The 21290-nt window shown below is 46.6% G+C and overlaps 1 protein-coding gene and 1 long non-coding RNA gene across 8 annotated transcripts in view; both read left to right on the top strand.

The window, feature by feature from the left end:
* Positions 1 to 11: 11 nt before the first annotated feature.
* LOC148221225 (uncharacterized) lies at positions 12 to 2137 on the top strand. Its single transcript, XR_015808421.1, has 2 exons — positions 12 to 598; positions 896 to 2137. It is a non-coding gene; the product is annotated as an uncharacterized LOC148221225 (long non-coding RNA).
* Positions 2138 to 2566: 429 nt separating this feature from the next.
* The window catches only part of LOC148221224 (nucleolar pre-ribosomal-associated protein 1-like), a 33758-nt gene continuing 15034 nt past the window's right edge, over positions 2567 to 21290 (top strand). The window contains exons 1-6 of one of the 7 annotated variants that reach the window (XM_088178749.1): positions 2575 to 2712; positions 14685 to 14791; positions 14885 to 15001; positions 15640 to 15778; positions 16489 to 16682; positions 16911 to 19622. In XM_088178749.1, the coding sequence (XP_088034875.1) occupies positions 14786 to 14791; positions 14885 to 15001; positions 15640 to 15778; positions 16489 to 16622 (396 nt within the window). In that variant the 5' untranslated portion in view covers positions 2575 to 2712; positions 14685 to 14785 and the 3' untranslated portion in view covers positions 16623 to 16682; positions 16911 to 19622. The other 6 variants (XM_088178748.1, XM_088178744.1, XM_088178743.1 and 3 more) reach the window with 6 other exon arrangements.

The following is a 21290-nucleotide window of genomic DNA, read 5'->3' as shown; positions in this document are numbered from 1 at the left end:
CTTCCACAGGTGTTTTTGTCATTCCTGACTTGGGTTTCCATCGGGGACACGTGGCTTGGAGCTCAGGAGCCGGATCTGTTCCTTGCCCACGGCAGATTGGTCTGCACTAGTGCAGGTGACGAATTACAGGACGGCTTGGGAACTCGGAAACAAGGAGAAGCAAGTCTTATGTGTCTTTGCAAAAAGATTTGGCTACCACAGGGCATTAATTCAGGGAGTTAAGACTTCATCTTTAACGTTCTGTGCTCTGCCAGCATCACTGCGAGCCCTGAAAGCCTCCTGAGCTGTTCTCATACAGACCTATCTTGTTTGGTCAAAAAAAAAATCTTAGTTTAGTTTCGTCCAAGAAATGTTACTACTCTGTGCGAGCTCATGGGGAAGCTTTTATTCGGCATCTCTCAGTGGGACATTGAAAGTCCAACTTCCCATTTCTTGCACAGTGTGAGAGGCAGTATTACTTTCTATCATTTTTATCACAGGCATTTTAAACTTTCTGAGGAACCGGCAGGACTGTTTGTGTGGAGGCGTGCGGTTCACAGCCATCCTCTGTCCAACGTAGGATGGGAAAAAAAGGCTGGAGAGCTTCCTACAAGGGGCTGTAAGTGCAAATGACCAGGAGCCCGGGGTTTAGTCATGATGATTTAGTATTTCTTAAAGACTCTGATTGATTTCATGATGCCAAAACCAGTATGGATAGAAGACTGAAGTCAGGAATCACGATGGTCTCCTTGGGTTTAAAAAGCTTTAATGGTGTTTCAAGACATTTGTATGAGACCTGGTTGTTTTTTCTTACCCTTTTATTCAATCAAAAAAAAAAAAAAAAAAAAAAAAGCCTTGATCCATCACTGCTGCTGTGATGTGTGACTAATGCCTGTCCTCCCTCCACGTGGAACAGGTGAGAGGTGGAACTGAAGCCCAAAGAGTTTTCTGCCCACTGATAATACGTGAGTCATATTGGGAATTCTCTGCAGAATGGCAACAGTTGTTCTTGAATGTGGCCATGAGGGGAGTGGAACATGGCAGCCCGGGTCTGAGAAGGTGCAGTGCCAGAAGGAGAAGCTTTGAAATGTTAAATCAGGATTGATTCAGGTGACTCGCGACCGCGTGCTGTGCCCAGGGCCTTGGTAGAAATACTGTGCAGGGAAAAGCCAGAGCTGCCTGTGCTATGAGCTGAATTTTTTATTGGGGGGGGGGGGGGGGGGGTGTGTGAAATAAGAATGAGGTGCAAATGAGGAATTGCTTGTGTGTGTGAATATTCTTGTCCTAAAGGAGCGCTGCCCGGTGCTCCTCCCTTGCTGTGCCCCTCTCCTGGTGAGCCTCTGTCCTGCTGGCCGTGCCTCTCTGTCTCCGTGGCTGTGCTGCTCCTTGCCCGTCTTTGCCCGCCCCGCACGGGCTGTGCTCGCTTCCTCTCTGGCTCCTGGGTTCCCTCTTTGTCATGGTACCCCTCAGTCCTTGCTGTGTGTTTGGCACTCTCTGTCTTTTCTCCGTCCTTCTCTGTGCCTCTGTGGTGCTCCCTGTGCCGTTGTTTCCCGTGGGATCCTTGTGTCCCGGTCACTGTCTGTCCTAGGGTGATGTTATGGTGTTTCTATCTCCAATCATGTGTCCTGATTATGTTTGGTATTATGTCCTGTGCTTCCAGGACTGACTCTGAGAGTGAAGCTTTGTTTTGTCTTGTTATCAGCCGGCTCACCTCCCCATGGTCTATGTTTAGGAGAGGTTTAGCTCGGTTTGCTTGCTTGCTTGCTTGCCTGCTTGCTTGCCTGCTTGCTCGCTTCTGCCTCTTTTTCTTTCCTTCGCTTTGCCCTTGCTTTTTTCTTATTAGTTAGTTCAGCTAGGCAGTCAACTTTTTCCCTGGACTGTTTTCTCTTCCACCCCGTCCCCTCCCTCTCCTGGATACCATCTGAACCTGTTCCGGACGGGGACCTGGGAAACCCAAGAAACACCGGGAGTCTACACTCTGTCACCTGCAGCAGCCATTCCCAAGCGCCAGAGACTGATAACTGGGCGACCACTCGCCAGAGAGACTGAACTCGTCATCCCTTCAGAACGGTGAAAGAGTTTTTTGTCAGCTGGTGTTGTCTTTTTTCCCTGTGCTGGGAGTGTCTTGCTTGTTAAATAAAGAGGTTTTTTTCTCCCACTCTTCTCCGAGGAAATTCTTCCCGAACCCGGTGGGGTGGGGGGAAGGAGTCGTGGGGTTTGCTGTCTGGGGCTCCTTCTGGAGGTTTTCCCCCAAATTTGCCAAAACCAGGACACTGTCCCTGTTCATTTTTAATCCCTCCCTCTTGTGCTGCCCATCCAGCATGCCAGGGGTTTCTTTTCGTTTTTGGTTATTTTTCGTTTTCATTTTTCTTCTTCTTTTTTTTTTTTTTAGGGGGGTTCCATTTCATCGTGCACCTTGATGTTGATTTTCTTCCCTTGTCCTCTCTGCTGCCCCTCCTCCTTTCTGCCCCTTGTCCCCTGTGTCTGCAGGGCTGGGAGGAACTTCAGCCCTTGTGGGGGTTGCCCTCCCTTTTCTGGTGTCAGCAGAGTCCACTTTCTGTGGGATGGACACATGGGAGGGGTTGCAGTCAAGTGCCCTGCTGCTGTCCAGGGCAGTTGGAGTCGTTCTGTGCCTTCTTTGGGGTGAGGAAAAAAGGCTGAGGGGGGCTCCGACGTGGTTTGGGGCACCCCAAGGTCCCTGGGAGAGGGAGCCGGGCTGCGCTGGAGGAGCAGGTGAGTCGGGCATGGGGGGGGGGTCATGGTGGGTGCCAGAACATTGAGAGGGAGGGGTGGGTGTAGAATGCATGAAAAACAGAACCTTAAAAAATAGCTAAATATAGTCTAAAAGGAATGTTTATTGGTTTGTGTTTGGATAGAGGTAGGGTTTTTTAATAGATACTGTAAATAGAAAAGATAAAGAATAAAAATATATAAGCAAATATAAGAAACCAATATATAAATATATTACATTACATTATATTTTGTTATGAAAATAGAAATATATAAATACTTAGACTTTAAAAGGAATGTTTTATTGTTTTTTATTTGGTTAGAGGAGGGTTTTTAATAAATAATATAAATCATATAGGCAAAAATATACAAATATGCAAAAATAGATACTGACATAAAATTATTATAACTATATATGCATATATATATGTAAGTATAAATCTATAGAAATAAATATAAATATAAAATATATGTATGTAGTATGTAATATAAATAATTTATCGATTTTAATATGTTATATTAAATAGTATGTTATAATAGAATGTAAATAGCATATAGTATATTAATATACAAGTAAAAAATACGTTAAATAGTTTATAAATATAGAATACACAATATAGACATATAAATCTACAGATATAAATATGAAAACTAAATAAAAAAATATATTCAAATAGAATTTAAAATAATCGAGTTTTTTGTTTCTATTTGGTTAGAGGCAGAGCTTTTAAAGAAATAATATTAAAAACAATGAACCTCCAAATATAGATGGATATAGATAAAATAGAAATAACATTAGTAATATAAATCTATGTATATAATGAATAATAAAATAATATTGTATATATGATAAATAGAATAGCAATTAAATTGAATATATGAAATATGTCTAGATTATGACTAGAAATTAAATATTAAAAAATAGATGATTTCTATATATAAAAGGGTTTTTTTTTTCATTTGGTCAGAGGCAGGGCATTTTTAGTTTGGGTCGGGGTTTTTTTGGGGCGTTCATTGAGAGGATTTTATGACGGGTGGGGACTCTGGTGCTTGGAACTCTCTCCCTTCTCTGGCTGTCCCTGACAGGGCGGCAGTGCCGGGCTGAGTTGGGCGGCAGTGCTGCCGCCGTGTGGACACAGGCGGGTACTGCACCGTGCCCCTCTCAGGATGGCGGAAGGGCCCGCGGGCGGGACCCAGCCGTGCGGCAGCGCTCAAGATGGCGGCCTCTCTAGGACCCCGGCGGATAGGCGTTTACATAAAACGCCTGCTCGCGCCCGCCGGCGCCCTCACGCCCGCGGCACCGCGGACCGCGCGGCCGTTGTCGGCACGCTCTGACACGTCCGGGAAAATTGTCGGCGAGCGGATCGGCGTCGGCGATGTAATCAGGCATCTTATGCCTACACACCGGGGTCCTGATTTTTTCCCGCCCTTTCTGCCGCCATTTTTGGCAGGTCAGGCGGGGTGCCGCCCGAGCCGCCATTTTGAGAGTCCCGACACACTCAAGATGGCGGCCTCTCTAGGACCCCGGCGGATAGGCGTTTACATAAAACGCCTGCCCGCACCCGCCGGCGCCCTCACTCCCGCGGCACCGCGAACCGCGCGGCCGTTGTCGGCACGCTCTGAAACATCCGGGAAAATTGGCGGCGAGCAGATGGGCGTCGGCGATGTAATCAGGCATCTTATGCCTACACACCGGGGTCCTGATTTTTTCCCGCCCTTTCTGCCGCCATTTTGGGAAGGTCAGGCGGGGTGCCGCCCGAGCCGCCATTTTGAGAGTCCCGACACACTCAAGATGGCGGCCTCTCTAGGACCCCGGCGGATAGGCGTTTACATAAAACGCCTGCCCGCGTTCGCCGGCGCCCTCGCGCCCGCGGCACCGCGGACCGCGCGGCCGTTGTCGGCACGCTCTGAAACGTCCGGAAAATTGTCGGCGAGCGGATCGGCGTCGGCGATGTAATCAGGCATCTTATGCCTACACACCGGGGTCCTGATTTTTCCCGCCCTTTCTGCCGCCATTTTGGGAAGGTCAGGCGGGGGTGCCGCCCGAGCCGCCATTTTGAGAGTCCCGACACACTCAAGATGGCGGCCTCTCTAGGACCCCGGCGGATAGGCGTTTACATAAAACGCCTGCCCGCGTTCGCCGGCATAAAAATAAATATGCATAAATATAAACATAGACATAAACATGCACAAACGTTAACCTGCATAGATATAAACATAAACATAAACATAAACATAAACATAAACATAAACATAAACATAAACATGCAAAACAATAATAATAAATATAAATATAAACATAATTAGAAATAGAAATACAAACATTAATAAAATCTGTGAGAAATGGGGTAAAATCAGTGAGAAATGGGGGGGAAAAGCCATGAAAAATGATGGAAAAATCAGAGAGAAATGGGGGAAAAATCGGTGAGGAATGGGGAAAAAGATCAACGAAAAATTGGGAAAAATCAGTCAGAAGTGGGGGATAAAAATCAGTGAGAAATGGGGGGAAAAGTCGGTGAGAAATGGGGAAAAAATCAGTGATTAATGGGCGGGAAAATGCATGAAAAATGGGGGGAATAATTCAGAGAGAAATGGGGGCAAATATCAGTGAGAAATGGGGGGGAAAATCAGGAAATATCCATGAAAATTGGGGGAAACATCCATGAAAAATGGCGGAAAAAATCAGTGAGAAATGGGGAAAAATGGGGAAAAAGGAGTGATAAATGGGGGGAAAAAATCAGTGAGAAATGGGGAAAAAAGGGGAAAAAATCCACGAAAAATGGGTGGAAAAATCCATGAAAAATCAACGGAAAAATCAGTGAGAAATGGGGAAAACATCATGGTGAAATGGGGAAAAAATCAGAGAGAAATGGGGAAAAATCATTGAAAAATGGGGGATAAAAATCAGTGAGAAATGGGGGGAAAATGGGGAAAAACATCAGTGAGAAATGGGGAAAAAAATCTTTGATAAATTGGGGCAAAAATCATTGAGAAATGGGGAAAAAAATCAGTGAGAAATGGGGAAAATTTGGGAAAAATCCACGAAAATTGCGGGAAAAAATGCTTGAAAAATTGGGGAAAAAAATCCGAGAGAAAATCATCCCGTAATCCCCGAGGAAATCCCCCCGGAACACTCGGGAAAATCCCCCCGGAATTCCTCGTAAAATCACCCCGGATACCCCGGGAAAATCCCTCCGGACTCCCCGAAAAATTCCCCCCGGAATACTCGGGAAAATCCCCCCGGAATCCCCGAGAAAATCCACCCGGAATCCCCTGGAAAATCCACCGGGAATTCCCCGGGAAATTCCTCGCTGAAACCCCTGGAAAATCCCCCCGGAATCCCGGAGAAAATCCCCCCGGAATTCCCCGGGAATATCCCCTCGGAATCCCCGGGAAAATCCTCCCGGAATTCCCGAGAAAATCCCCCGGAATTCCCTGAGGAAATCGCCCCGGAATCCCAGTGAAAATCCCCCCGGAATCCCCGTGAAAATCCCCCCGGAATCCCCGGGAAAATCCCCCAGGAATCCCCTGGAAAATCCCCCAGGTATCCCCGATAAAATCCCCCTGGAATCCCCTGGATAATCCCCATGGAATCCCCTGGAAAATCCCCCAGGAATCCCCGAGAAAATATGCCCGGAATCCCCTGGAAAATCCCCCTGGAATCGCGGGGAAAAATCCCCCCGGATTTCCCGGGAAAAATCCCCCCGGAATCCCCGATAAAATCTCCCCGGAATCCCTGAGAAAATCCCCCCGGAATCCGCGAGAAAATATGCCCAGAATCCCCGAGAAAATCCCCCCGGAATCCCCGGGAATATCCCCCAGGAATCCCCGATAAAATCCCCCCGGAATCCCCCAGAAAATCCCCCCGGAATCCCCGACAAAATCCCCCCGGAATTCCCGAGAAAATCCCCCCGGAATCCCCGGAAAATCCCCGCGGAATTCCGGTCCATTTCTGTAGGAGAATAGTTTGTAAGGATAGTGCAGAAGGCACTAGTTGCCAACGAGTTACAGCTGTACTGATTAGCAAGGAGTGGAAACAGCCTTGCCTGCCCAGTGAGGCTGGTTGTTATAAAAGCGTGGGTCAGCTGGCTGCCAGTTTCACTAAGCACAGCTCCAGCTGGAGGTGCAGAGCCTGCTGCAGTGTGGGCTGGAGCCTGCTGGCTGTGCTGCGAGGAGGAAGGGACACGTGGCCGTGCAAGGGATGGACAAGGTGAGAGGATGCTGTGTGTGGGACAGACAGGCTCAGGTGGCTGGGGAAGGGACAGGCTGGGGTTTAGCCAGTCGTACAGAGGAGAGGAGGAGTGGGTGCTGTGTGGAGCTGCCTGTGAGAAAAGGAGTCAGAGTTGCCTCAAAGAAATCTGTGGAGAGAAGGCATGAAAAGTGTGTAATGAAAGACTAATGTTGGTGCCTGTCATGTCTGTCTTGATATAATTGCTACACGTTTTCTCGGAATGCTTGAATTTAGACATAAAATGAAAACTTTATTGTAAGAAAGGAATGCATTTCTCACCAAAGTGGTGTAGGGTGGGGGATCACAACTCCCAGATGGCCTGGAAGCGGAACGGCCACAGGGGTTACTGTAACTGGGCCTCCAGTACCAAAGCCCCAGTGGGTTTAAAGGCTAGAGCTGGGCTGGGATTAGCACGGGCTATGCAGCTGGGCTCATGCACAGGTCTGTCAGCACTCCTACCCGAGGACAGTCCCTCACCTAGGGAGAGGTTCTAGGCCTGGAGATGAGGCTGAGTTTGGGAAGGGTGATGAGGACATGGTTAGGGAGGGATGTAAATGCATATCAAAAGACTTAATTTTGAGGGGTGGCAAGCATTAGCTATAAAACAGTAAGTATTTACAGCTAAAGGCTGGAGGTGGGGGCTGTCTGAGGAGGACAGGACTGTTTAAGGCTGAAGTTGGAAGAGAAACCTTGGTGAAGCTTTTGCGTTAGAAACGGCCTCACCTGCCAAATCAAATTTTTGTCTTCAGGATTGCATGAGTGAGGCTGCCACAGCCAAGGAAAAGGTTCAGGTTTGGGAGGCAAAGGCGAGTTAGGCAGGGCTGCAGGGCTGGGGCTTGGCTGTTTCCATACTGCTCAGGGCAGCAAAGGGTAGCTGGCTCACTGGGCCTTGGATCTAGAACTCTTTCTGGAACAAGGTGGAGAGCTGAGGTTCATGCAAGGAAGGGGCCAGGAATTCTTTGACTGGAAAATGCCAGAGGGGCAGTGTGTGACTCGGATAGGATGATATGTTCGTCTGGCGAGAGTCACAAAAGAATATTTTGGTTTACTGATAACTGGGCAGCTCAGAAGTTACTACTTGACTTAGTTGCTGCTCCCATCTGTTGCACACATAAACAGAGCAAAGCAGACGAATTCTCTCGGAGCCTGAGGTCTTTGACTGGCCCTCCAAAAATGCTGCCCGCTAAAAAACAGACGTGGGGGAGGAAAGTTGTCAGATACAATAGAGCAAGAAAAGGACACGGGCTTCAAAGTGCCCTCCAGCAGACCACGGAAGTGACCTGTCTGGAAGTGAAACCAGCAGTCTGCTTCCCCAGCCTCCTGGAAGCCTCTAACAGCTACACAGGCAGTGAGGGGAGAGAACAATTCAACCTAAAAATAATTTTCAGTAGCGTTCTGCACTGCTGTTAAAAATACTGCAACCAGGGAATGTGGTGTGGTGATAACTATTAGGCCTGTAAGTCTGGTAACTGGGGCTTTTAGCTCAAACATCTCGGTATGGCTACTTTGAGCCTTGTAAAAGCTGCGTTAAGTCCAATTTCTTGGGTAGTTCTACTAGCTCTAGCCTTGCTTTTCATCCCCTCAGTAACAAAGCAACTCCCTCTCGAGAATGTTATTTACTTTCCATATGATGTGCCTACATTGCAAATGTCTTTGGACACATGCGTAAATTTAAGTTTCAAGAAAGCTGTCAAGCTAAAACAAAGGCTTGCCATAATGCAGAAGAAAATGTTTTATGGAAGAACTGAGAGGTCCCTACCTGGGCATAGAATTTGCTATACTAAGGTGTGTTCCAAACGGATCTGCCATCTAAACAAGCAGAAAAATAGTTGGAATGTAGTGAGTTCAATTTAACTATTGCTAGAAATAGGAATTATTAGCAGAGCTTGGAGCATGATATCACTAGCAGCAGTAAGACGCTTTTAGCTTGCTTCTCATAAATTACTTGTAAAAAGCATTTGTACCTAGTGTGTAGCAATTAATATTTCCCCATTTTCTTCCCCCCCGCCCCCCAGTCTCAGGTACTCCTTTTATTTTACCCTTTTCTGTCTTGTAACATCACCTTCCTTTATTTTATTCTATCTTCTGTTCTCAGAACATCGCAGCATCCTCTGTCAATGTGAAAGCATTTGTTCATCCTGTCTTGGAATGGCTGTCAATGTTGCCCTCTTCTGGATCACTTTTTTTTTTTTTTTTTTTTTTTTTTTTTTTTTTTTTTAACAATATGTTGCTAAATGTCAGGAAAATTAATCCACAAACACCAGCGGTTTATGTCCAAAAAGGAAACAGAGGAGTCCTTTTTGCTTTATTCGAATAAAGGGAGAGGCCATGGGACATTCCCCTGGGATCTCTCAAATTTTTGGAGGACGCAGCCTCCTTTTTATCCTATTTTCCCGGCCGCATTTCCCTCTCTCTTTTCCCATTGGCTGAGGTACTTGAGAGGCACAGACTTCCCGGAACGCCTGATACCTGAAATTCCCCTCTAATGTATAACCCTCCCTTTTAATTTTTAATTCTTATAGAATTCATAGTTTCCCCCCGTTGCTTCTTTCATCTTTCGATATCCAATTTCATTTATCAGCAGCCCTGCCGTTTGTTTGTAAAGGCAACTATCTCTTTCCATTCATCAATCAGTGGAATCCATCCCATTGTTTCTTTTATCTCTCAGTGCTAGCCTTATCTACAGGCTGATCCACAGCTCATTTGTAAAGACAAATTCAACATTCCTCTCAGCTAATAAATGAGAAGTTAGCTGAAAAAAGTAAAAACTGGATTTTTTTTCCGGTGTGTGTCGGACAATACAGTGGAGAGAATTTGCGGGAGGATGATCGAGGATATCCTATTATAATATCGTTCCCGGACATTTTACTATTTTAGATCATCAGTTGTATTCTGAAAGAAATCTATTTTAATGATATGTGTACGTTTGCACGAAGTTATAGTTAAATATAGCTTGCGGCTGGGCTCTTTAATGAATAGGGGTATTTTTGGTTTTAATTCAATATTTTATGCTTGTGGTGTGTAGTGTGCTGATTTATTTTTTAATGTTATTTACTACGTGCGCTTTTGTTTTTGAGTGAAGGTAACTTTCTGGATGGCTTTGTATTTGAGGCAGAATGAATTGAAGTAGGTTTTTAAAACTGATTTTTCATATGTACGATGGGGAGTTTAGTAGGGGCAGCTCTGATGGTGGGGGCTTGGTTGTTAATTTTATCAGACGGCTTTTGTTAGATACAGCTTTTAATTCTGGAAAGTTTTTTTTTCTAATGTCGTGCTTTGAAGGTGGTTTTCGAGGATGTATGGTATAGCTTTATTTTGTTTGTAGATGGTGTATGATAAGGGCTATGGTCTATTTATCTAATGCCATGTTTTTTCATTCAGGTGTTGATAAGGGAGTTCTTGAATGGCGTTTTGTGTTGTTTTTGTTTTTGGTGGGGCGTTGTTTTTAAAGGATACCTTGATATGCATAAATATAAACATAGACACAAACATGCACAAACGTAAACATAAACATATAAACATAAACATAAACATGCAAGACAATAACAATAAATATAAATATAAACATAAATAGAAATAGAAATACAAACATTAAAAAAATCAGTGAGAAATGGGGTAAAATCAGTGAGAAATGGGGGGAAAAGTCGGTGAGAATTGGGGAAAAAATCAGTGATTAATGGGTGGGAAAATGCATGAAAAATGGGGGGAAAAATTCAGAGAGAAATGGGGGCAAATATCAGTGAGAAATGGGGGGGAAAATCAGGAAATATCCATGAAAATTGGGGGAAACATCCATGAAAAATGGGGGAAAAAATCAGTGAGAAATGGGGAAAAATGGGGAAAAAATCCATGAAAAATGAGGGAAATAATCAGTGAGAAACGGAAAAAAATCAATGAGAAATCGGCGAAAATTGAGGACAAAATCAGCGAGAAATGGGGGAAAAATCAGTGGTAAATGGGGGAATAGTCGATGAAAAATGGGGGAATATTCAGTGAGAAATGGGGGGAAAAAATCAGTGAGTAATGGGGGAAAAATGGGGAAAAAATCCATGAGAAATGGGTGGAAAAAATCAGTGAGAAATGGGGAAAAAAATCAGAGAGAAATGGGGAAAAATCAGTCAGAAATGGGTCGAAAAAATCAGTCAGAAATGGGGAAAAAATCGGTGAGAAATGTTGAAAAAATCTTTGATAAATTGGGGAAAAAAAATCATTGAGAAATTGGGGGAAAAAATTTAGTGAGAAATGGGGAAAAATTGGGAAAAAATCCACGAAAATTGCGGGGGAAAAAAATCAGTGAGAAATGGGGGAAAAATGCATGAAAAATGGGCCGTAAATATCAGTGAGAAATGGGGAAAAAAATCAATGAAAAATGGCGGGAAAAATCAGATCGGTGATCGATAACTAATGCATGCCTATGGATTACATCGGTGATCGATTGATCGCAACTACCGATCGATTACATCGGCGATCGATTGATCGCGAGTACCGATCGATTAGATCGGCGATCGATTGATCGCGCCTGCCGATCGATTAGATCGGCGATCGATTGATCGCGCCTGCCGATCGATTAGATCGGCGATCGATTGATAATGCCTGCCGATCGATTAGATCGGCGATCGATTGCTAATGCCTGCCGATCGATTAGATCGGCGATCGATTGATCGCGCCTGCCGATCGATTAGATCGGCGATCGATTGATCGAGCCTGCCGATCGATTAGATCGGCGATCGATTGCTAATGCCTGCCGATCGATTAGATCGGCGATCGATTGCCAATGCCTGCCGATCGATTAGATCGGCGATCGATTGCTAATGCCTGCCGATCGATTAGATCGGCGATCGATTGATCGCGCCTGCCGATCGATTAGATCGGCGAACGATTGCCAATGCCTGCCGATCGATTATATCGGCGATCGATTGCCAATGCCTGCCGATCGATTGCTAATGCACACTATTTGCACACTCCTTGCACACCCTTTGCACTCATACAGAGGCAGGAGGTTTCTCAGTTCTGGTCGCGGTTTTTTGGGGCGTTCATTCAGGGGGATTTCCTCAAGGATTGGGACACTCCTTGATTCCATCCCTTGCCTGTCTCCCAAGCGCCACCCTGTGGGCAGAGCGCGGTACTGCGCGCCTGCCTCTCCCAAGATGGCGGCTCGGGTGTCGCTCCCCGACCTTCTAACTCTGGCTGCAAAAGGAGGGTGGCACAGCAAGGAGCCCGCTCGCTCTAGTGGGATGCCTGCGCACGACGCCGACACCGATCCCACGGGTGCGATTTTCGGCGGCGTTTCCAATCGTGCGGACATCTCCTTCAGCCCGCTTCGGCCCGGGGAAGAGGGGCGGGGCCGCCAGCGATGGTCCCGGCGCAGCCCGGGCAGGCTCGGGGCGGAGCCGGGGCTTGGCGAGGCGGGGCACGGAGGTCCCGGGGACGGGACCGGGCGGGGCCGGGGCGGTGCTTTAGGGGCGGTCCCCAGTGGTCCCGGGCGGCACCGGGGGCGGGGCCGGGTGATCCCGGAGCGGTACCGAGCTGTGCTGGGGACGGTGCTGCAGGGGCGGTGCCGGGCCCGCCTCAGGGTGATTGAATGCCCAGAAATCGCCTCCTCTGCCCCGTGCTCACACTGAGCTGCGGGCTGCAGCGTGCTGTCGGAGCTCCGCACACAGCACGGATTTGGGCTTCCCCTCCTCTCAAACCCTCTCCCCCTTCTTCCTCCTCCTCATCTTCCTCTTTTTCCTCTCCCTCCGCCTCGCCCCCCTCCCCGGGCCCCTGACTCCCCCCGGGATCCCCTCCTCCGGAGGCGGCCCTTCCGAACCGACCCCCCCTCCAAGCCCCGGAGCCCGAGACCATTAAGGTAAGCTTTGGAATTGAAATATCAGGATATTCACTCTATCCCACTGGCCTGAAATTTCAGGATTGTACGATTTTTTCTTGAAGCAGTTACCTTTGCTGCAGGATTGTGTGGTCACCAGTCTCCTTTCCTGTGCCTCTTGTTGAAATTTGCTGTCAGATAACCGGCTAGTAACGAAATATTTGACAGAAATCAATGCTGTGAACGGACTTCACTGCAGCAGTTGATGAAAGAGCAAAGAAAATGTCTGTCGTGTTTACGCACCCCCCCGAGGCTGAATGAATTCTGATACTGTAATAAATCAGTGCAGTTGGTGCCTGCAAAGGTCTTGACATTGATCAAGAAGATATTGCTTTGGATTTTTACTTTTTATCAGCGTTTCTTTAATCTGTACTTCAGCACTCTAGCCTTTCATAAGTCTTCTCCGGTTTCCTCTGGCCCTGCAGAGTAGTCCTCTCTGTTATTGTCTGATCCCAGCTTTGATGCAAGGAGTACTTTTTGTCTTGAAAATTAGCATCCCCCTCTGCATATTTAAATTAGTTATTTGACTTTTGAGAAAAAGCTGGTCAGCTCGAAGTCCACCAGACACCAGAGGCTGCTGTTTTTAGCACCTTATTCAAAGAGGACATCCTTTAGTTACCTAAGGAGGGGTAGAGATTTACCCCTAGGAATAAGGAATAAATGCAACCAGACTGTCCTGCCAAGAAAAAATCCAGTTACAGTGACTGAATTCGGGTTTAGTTGCCCTTGATCCTTGCAAGGGATTAAAGGCAGGTTCACTTGGTCTCCCAGCAATGAATGTCTCAACCGAAAGCTGCTCAAAATGTGCCGTTTTTCTGATGGTTTTGGATTCTTTTGCCAGGTGGGAACATGGACTGCTTGACTTGTTCCTGTGTCCACTTTCCACTTCAGTCCTTTGCATTTTCTCTGAAGGGAAAGCAGGAACAGGGAAGTTGGGGCAGTTCCGTCAGCAGAAAGGCTGCTAAGAATAGATGGTAAGGACTTACTTTTCTGCACAGTGCCATGTAACTGAAGGCTCGTTTTTGGATTTCACATTCTGTTCCTGCCCGGTTTTGTGAGAGCTGCAGGTGCATTTCTGTTTCCAGACCCTGCCAAAAATAGTCGCTTATATTATAATGAATCCTTTTTCCTTCATGTTTTCTTGCTTTAAATGAATTCCCCTGTCAGACTGATGTGAGCAGCAGTTATTTTTAGAGCTGCTGGTGTTGTACACGGAGTAACTGTAGAACAAATGAGTTGTGATGGCTTCCTTGTATTTGATGTGTGGAGAGGAGCAAAGGCACAGATTCATCCTGTGTAATTGCAGTCGTCCAACGTAGGTGCCAGGGTCGGGAAGCTGGGCAAGGTTTCCTCTCTTGCTGGGCCTTAGGGGGAGGGAGCTGAACCCTGGTGTCACTCGGATTCCTTCCTCTTCTCCCTCCTCCTTTCTTGCTTGTAGAGCTGGAGCTCGGGGTCACCGAGTTTGGGTGCTCGCAGTCAGGGCCTGAATTTGGAGAGCAGGAAAGCGGGGGGAAGTTTCTAGGCACGTCAAAGCCTGTCTCTAGGGTGTGTGACTTGTTGTCTTCCTCACCACCCCCAGCAACTTGCACTTCTCTCTGGACCTTGCTGTGGTCACAGCCCACTGCTCATTTATGTGACTGTTCATCCCTCTGCCTGATTGCTTTAAGTACAAGTAGCCTGATTCAGGTTTAATTTAGCAATGATTTTCCTCTGTTTCATCGGTAGTTTTCTAAAACTCCCCTACAGGCTATTTTGAAGGTGCTTTTTTCTTTTTTTTTTAACTGCCTGTGATGATAGAAAGCTGTACCGCCCTCTGAAAGCAGTATAACCTGCTTTCCAAAAATTACAGAAGTAGGATTTTTATTGTCCACTATGCAGCTGAAGTCCCCCTAGTGAGCCTCTTGAACTGAGGGTGAGGAGAGCGGCAGATACGACTCCTCATCAACCTGCTCTTCTTTTCGTTCCTAAAAGAAGGAAGCATGAAGGTAACTATAGAAAAAGATCTGCATCCCTCGGGGTTTTGTATTTTAGGTGTTTTGAGGTTTATTTACACACCTCCTCCTTTGTTTCCTGGACAGGTTTTACGTGACAGTGGAGCGTTTGAGTACACGTGGAAGGAGCTTTCAATTTGGCTGGAGCACTCGGATAATACAAAAGAAGACCAGAAGGAAGCAGTGATTCAGTTTTTGGAAAAGGTAACGGTGTTCAAATCAGCTGGATAAAAAAATGCAAAGAATAGTGTTAGTGGAAACTGGAGGTCTTGTTGCTATTGTTGAGAAACCTGTCAAAGACCAGCGAATGAATTCTGAGAAAAGCCTTGTTTGGGATTCTTTATACGGAGGTGGCATCCTTCTTGTGTTCAGTGGGAGGGCAGCCAAATGATTTGTAGGAAAATGAAATCCAAAGAGATCAGCTGTTATTACAGCATTGTCGGTGTAAGGGTAGAGTGGTGTAGGTGTGGGTAGCTTTGATCTCCTCTTTAGGTGCCGACATTATCAGAGCTCAGTAGATGGTGGTCCTTGACAAGGAAAGGTGACACTTGCTGTTTACTCTTCAGGATGTTGAATGCCCAGTGCTTTGCCTCCACTGTGGTCTGCCCAGGTACTCGGTGTGTGGTCGCAGTCTAGGTGCCAAGTTGTGGTGGGTTTTTGTTTTTCCATCAGTGTGGCCTGTAGAGCAGGAACTGTAGACAGAATCCTGCAGAAGTGCTATGGAAGTTGTCCTCATAAAAGCTGCCCAGCTTTCAGCACGTGGTCGTTCTCAGTACCGTGTGGTTCCCCTGCACTTGCCAGCCAGCAGGTGCACTTACCTTTCTCCCCACCTTTGCTGACAGGTCCTGCTGAAGCTGGTGACCAACCCCTGTCCCTACACTGACAAGGCAGCAGACCTGGTTCAGGCAGCCAGCACGCTCCAGGTGGCTCTGTTTAAACAGGACTCTGATAACATCAGCATCCCCGTCTCTCACATTGATGGTATGTGGTAACCTGTCAACATCCCAACTCCATGACTTGGGGATACACTTTCTAGCCCTAATCAGCAAACTGGGGATGGATAACTCTGGCAATCCTGTTAAGTAAGGGCCCTCCAGGATTCAGCTCTCCACGTGTTCTTGGTATCAGAAGTCGAAGTGGAATTGCCAAGTTGCCGCTTTACCTCTGAAAGTCATTTCTGCCGTGGCTGTGCCACTTGAACGGTATTTGAAATCTCTCTTCATGCTCTTGCAGCAGCGTTTTTGAACTCAAATGGAAATCTAGCCCTTCTGCCTGGGACTGTTGACAGAGTCATGGAATCCCAGAGTGGTTTGGCCGGCAAGGCTCCTTAAATCTCATCCAGTTCCAGCCCTGCCATGAACAGGGACACCTTTCAGTAGCCCGGGCTGCTCCAAGCCCCAGTGTCCAGCCTGGCTTTGGACACATCCAGGGATCCAGGAGCAGCCACAGCTGCTCCGTGCTGGACAGCAGCATTGAAAGGCAGAGTGAAGGTTCAGCTGTAATTTAGGGGTTGCACTTAAAGTTGTATTGCGTGACAAATGTGGCTTTCATCCTTTTTTTTATTTTTTATTTTTTTTTTTAATTAAAAAGAATTAAAAAGATGCCTTGTATTCCTGGAGTGTTGCATTCTACGTCTGTTGTTTTTCCTGTTAGTCTGGATTCTTGCTTTGATGTTTTTCTTCACTTATTAGATGTCCTGGATATGGTGGATGTCCTGCTCGAGGACAGTGATGGCTTTGATGAAGAAGTTGGGTTCTCTTTAAATGAAGACGTGATCATTTCCCTTCAGTGCTGTTGTCCCTGCTGCATTAGAAGCCAGGAATGAACAAGTCCACGTGGGCCTGGATGCTGATCCCTCTTGCTGGTCCATGACAGCATGTGACAGGTGAGATTTCCAGGTGTCTGATTTAGCAGGAAACTGGTTTGTTCCTTCTTGTGAGGAGGCTCATTGGCTTTGCACGGGCAAAGCCACTCCACGTTTTCCATCTAGGAACAGAGCTGGGGAGCTGTTTTAAAACAGAGTCCCAGAGGTAAACAGCTTGGCTCGGTATTTCTGTGTGGGAATAGAAGAATATCTGTGTCTTCTGATTTTTCTCTCGTCTTTCTTCCACAGGTGTTTTTGTATTCCTGACTTGGGTTTCCATCGGGGACACGTGGCTTGGAGCTCAGGAGCCGGATCTGTTCCTTGCCCACGGCAGATTGGTCTGCACTAGTGCAGGTGACGAATTACAGGACGGCTTGGGAACTCGGAAACAAGGAGAAGCAAGTCTTATGTGTCTTTGCAAAAAGATTTGGCTACCACAGGGCATTAATTCAGGGAGTTAAGACTTCATCTTTAACGTTCTGTGCTCTGCCAGCATCACTGCGAGCCCTGAAAGCCTCCTGAGCTGTTCTCATACAGACCTATCTTGTTTGGTCAAAAAAAAAATCTTAGTTTAGTTTCGTCCAAGAAATGTTACTACTCTGTGCGAGCTCATGGGGAAGCTTTTATTCGGCATCTCTCAGTGGGACATTGAAAGTCCAACTTCCCATTTCTTGCACAGTGTGAGAGGCAGTATTACTTTCTATCATTTTTATCACAGGCATTTTAAACTTTTTGAGGAACCGGCAGGACTGTTTGTGTGGAGGCGTGCGGTTCACAGCCATCCTCTGTCCAACGTAGGATGGGAAAAAAAGGCTGGAGAGCTTCCTACAAGGGGCTGTAAGTGCAAATGACCAGGAGCCCGGGGTTTAGTCATGATGATTTAGTATTTCTTAAAAGACTCTGATTGATTTCATGATGCCAAAACCAGTATGGATAGAAGACTGAAGTCAGGAATCACGATGGTCTCCTTGGGTTTAAAAAGCTTTAATGGTGTTTCAAGACATTTGTATGAGACCTGGTTTGTTTTTTCTTACCCTTTTATTCAATCAAAAAAAAAAAAAAAAAAAAAAAGCCTTGATCCATCACTGCTGCTGTGATGTGTGACTAATGCCTGTCCTCCCTCCACGTGGAACAGGTGAGAGGTGGAACTGAAGCCCAAAGAGTTTTCTGCCCACTGATAATACGTGAGTCATATTGGGAATTCTCTGCAGAATGGCAACAGTTGTTCTTGAATGTGGCCATGAGGGGAGTGGAACATGGCAGCCCGGGTCTGAGAAGGTGCAGTGCCAGAAGGAGAAGCTTTGAAATGTTAAATCAGGATTGATTCAGGTGACTCGCGACCGCGTGCTGTGCCCAGGGCCTTGGTAGAAATACTGTGCAGGGAAAAGCCAGAGCTGCCTGTGCTATGAGCTGAATTTTTTATTGGGGGGGGGGGGGGGGGGGGTGTGAAATAAGAATGAGGTGCAAATGAGGGAATTGCTTGTGTGTGTGAATATTCTTGTCCTAAAGGAGCGCTGCCCGGTGCTCCTCCCTTGCTGTGCCCCTCTCCTGGTGAGCCTCTGTCCTGCTGGCCGTGCCTCTCTGTCTCCGTGGCTGTGCTGCTCCTTGCCCGTCTTTGCCCGCCCCGCACGGGCTGTGCTCGCTTCCTCTCTGGCTCCTGGGTTCCCTCTTTGTCATGGTACCCCTCAGTCCTTGCTGTGTGTTTGGCACTCTCTGTCTTTTCTCCGTCCTTCTCTGTGCCTCTGTGGTGCTCCCTGTGCCGTTGTTTCCCGTGGGATCCTTGTGTCCCGGTCACTGTCTGTCCTAGGGTGATGTTATGGTGTTTCTATCTCCAATCATGTGTCCTGATTATGTTTGGTATTATGTCCTGTGCTTCCAGGACTGACTCTGAGAGTGAAGCTTTGTTTTGTCTTGTTATCAGCCGGCTCACCTCCCCCATGGTCTATGTTTAGGAGAGGTTTTAGCTCGGTTTGCTTGCTTGCTTGCTTGCCTGCTTGCTTGCCTGCTTGCTCGCTTCTGCCTCTTTTTCTTTCCTTCGCTTTGCCCTTGCTTTTTTCTTATTAGTTAGTTCAGCTAGGCAGTCCAACTTTTTCCCTGGACTGTTTTCTCTTCCACCCCGTCCCCTCCCTCTCCTGGATACCATCTGAACCTGTTCCGGACGGGGACCTGGGAAACCCCAAGAAACACCGGGAGTCTACACTCTGTCACCTGCAGCAGCCATTCCCAAGCGCCAGAGACTGATAACTGGGCGACCACTCGCCAGAGAGACTGAACTCGTCATCCCTTCAGAACGGTGAAAGAGTTTTTTGTCAGCTGGTGTTGTCTTTTTTCCCTGTGCTGGGGAGTGTCTTGCTTGTTAAATAAAGAGGTTTTTTTCTCCCACTCTTCTCCGAGGAAATTCTTCCCGAACCCGGTGGGGTGGGGGGAAGGAGTCGTGGGGTTTGCTGTCTGGGGGCTCCTTCTGGAGGTTTTCCCCCAAATTTGCCCAAAACCAGGACACTGTCCCTGTTCATTTTTAATCCCTCCCTCTTGTGCTGCCCATCCAGCATGCCAGGGGTTTCTTTTCGTTTTTTGGTTATTTTTCGTTTTCATTTTTCTTCTTCTTTTTTTTTTTTTTAGGGGGGGTTCCATTTCATCGTGCACCTTGATGTTGATTTTCTTCCCTTGTCCTCTCTGCTGCCCCTCCTCCTTTCTGCCCCTTGTCCCCTGTGTCTGCAGGGCTGGGGAGGAACTTCAGCCCTTGTGGGGGTTGCCCTCCCTTTTCTGGTGTCAGCAGAGTCACTTTCTGTGGGATGGACACATGGGAGGGGTTGCAGTCAAGTGCCCTGCTGCTGTCCAGGGCAGTTGGAGTCGTTCTGTGCCTTCTTTGGGGTGAGGAAAAAAGGCTGAGGGGGGCTCCGACGTGGTTTGGGGCACCCCAAGGTCCCTGGGAGAGGGAGCCGGGCTGCGCTGGAGGAGCAGGTGAGTCGGGCATGGGGGGGGGGTCATGGTGGGTGCCAGAACATTGAGAGGGAGGGGTGGGTGTAGAATGCATGAAAAACAGAACCTTAAAAAATAGCTAAATATAGTCTAAAAGGAATGTTTTATTGGTTTGTGTTTGGATAGAGGTAGGGTTTTTTAATAGATACTGTAAATAGAAAAGATAAAGAATAAAAATATATAAGCAAATATAAGAAACCAATATATAAATATATTACATTACATTATATTTTGTTATGAAAATAGAAATATATAAATACTTAGACTTTAAAAGGAATGTTTTATTGTTTTTTATTTGGTTAGAGGAGGGTTTTTAATAAATAATATAAATCATATAGGCAAAAATATACAAATATGCAAAAATAGATACTGACATAAAATTATTATAACTATATATGCATATATATATGTAAGTATAAATCTATAGAAATAAATATAAATATAAAATATATGTATGTAGTATGTAATATAAATAATTTATCGATTTTAATATGTTATATTAAATAGTATGTTATAATAGAATGTAAATAGCATATAGTATATTAATATACAAGTAAAAAATACGTTAAATAGTTTATAAATATAGAATACACAATATAGACATATAAATCTACAGATATAAATATGAAAACTAAATAAAAAAATATATTCAAATAGAATTTAAAATAATCGAGTTTTTTGTTTCTATTTGGTTAGAGGCAGAGCTTTTAAAGAAATAATATTAAAAACAATGAACCTCCAAATATAGATGGATATAGATAAAATAGAAATAACATTAGTAATATAAATCTATGTATATAATGAATAATAAAATAATATTGTATATATGATAAATAGAATAGCAATTAAATTGAATATATGAAATATGTCTAGATTATGACTAGAAATTAAATATTAAAAAATAGATGATTTCTATATATAAAAGGGTTTTTTTTTCATTTGGTCAGAGGCAGGGCATTTTTAGTTTGGGTCGGGGTTTTTTTGGGGCGTTCATTGAGAGGATTTTATGACGGGTGGGGACTCTGGTGCTTGGAACTCTCTCCCTTCTCTGGCTGTCCCTGACAGGGCGGCAGTGCCGGGCTGAGTTGGGCGGCAGTGCTGCCGCCGTGTGGACACAGGCGGGTACTGCACCGTGCCCCTCTCAGGATGGCGGAAGGGCCCGCGGGCCGGGACCCAGCCGTGCGGCAGCGCTCAAGATGGCGGCCTCTCTAGGACCCCGGCGGATAGGCGTTTACATAAAACGCCTGCTCGCGCCCGCCGGCGCCCTCACGCCCGCGGCACCGCGGACCGCGCGGCCGTTGTCGGCACGCTCTGACACGTCCGGGAAAATTGTCGGCGAGCGGATCGGCGTCGGCGATGTAATCAGGCATCTTATGCCTACACACCGGGGTCCTGATTTTTTCCCGCCCTTTCTGCCGCCATTTTTGGCAGGTCAGGCGGGGTGCCGCCCGAGCCGCCATTTTGAGAGTCCCGACACACTCAAGATGGCGGCCTCTCTAGGACCCCGGCGGATAGGCGTTTACATAAAACGCCTGCCCGCACCCGCCGGCGCCCTCACTCCCGCGGCACCGCGAACCGCGCGGCCGTTGTCGGCACGCTCTGAAACATCCGGGAAAATTGGCGGCGAGCAGATGGGCGTCGGCGATGTAA

This window comes from Sturnus vulgaris, chromosome 25 (genome assembly GCF_052056855.1).
Source record: "Sturnus vulgaris isolate bStuVul1 chromosome 25, bStuVul1.hap1, whole genome shotgun sequence".
NCBI lineage: Eukaryota > Metazoa > Chordata > Aves > Passeriformes > Sturnidae > Sturnus > Sturnus vulgaris.
This window is presented reverse-complemented; position numbering and strand designations above follow the sequence as displayed.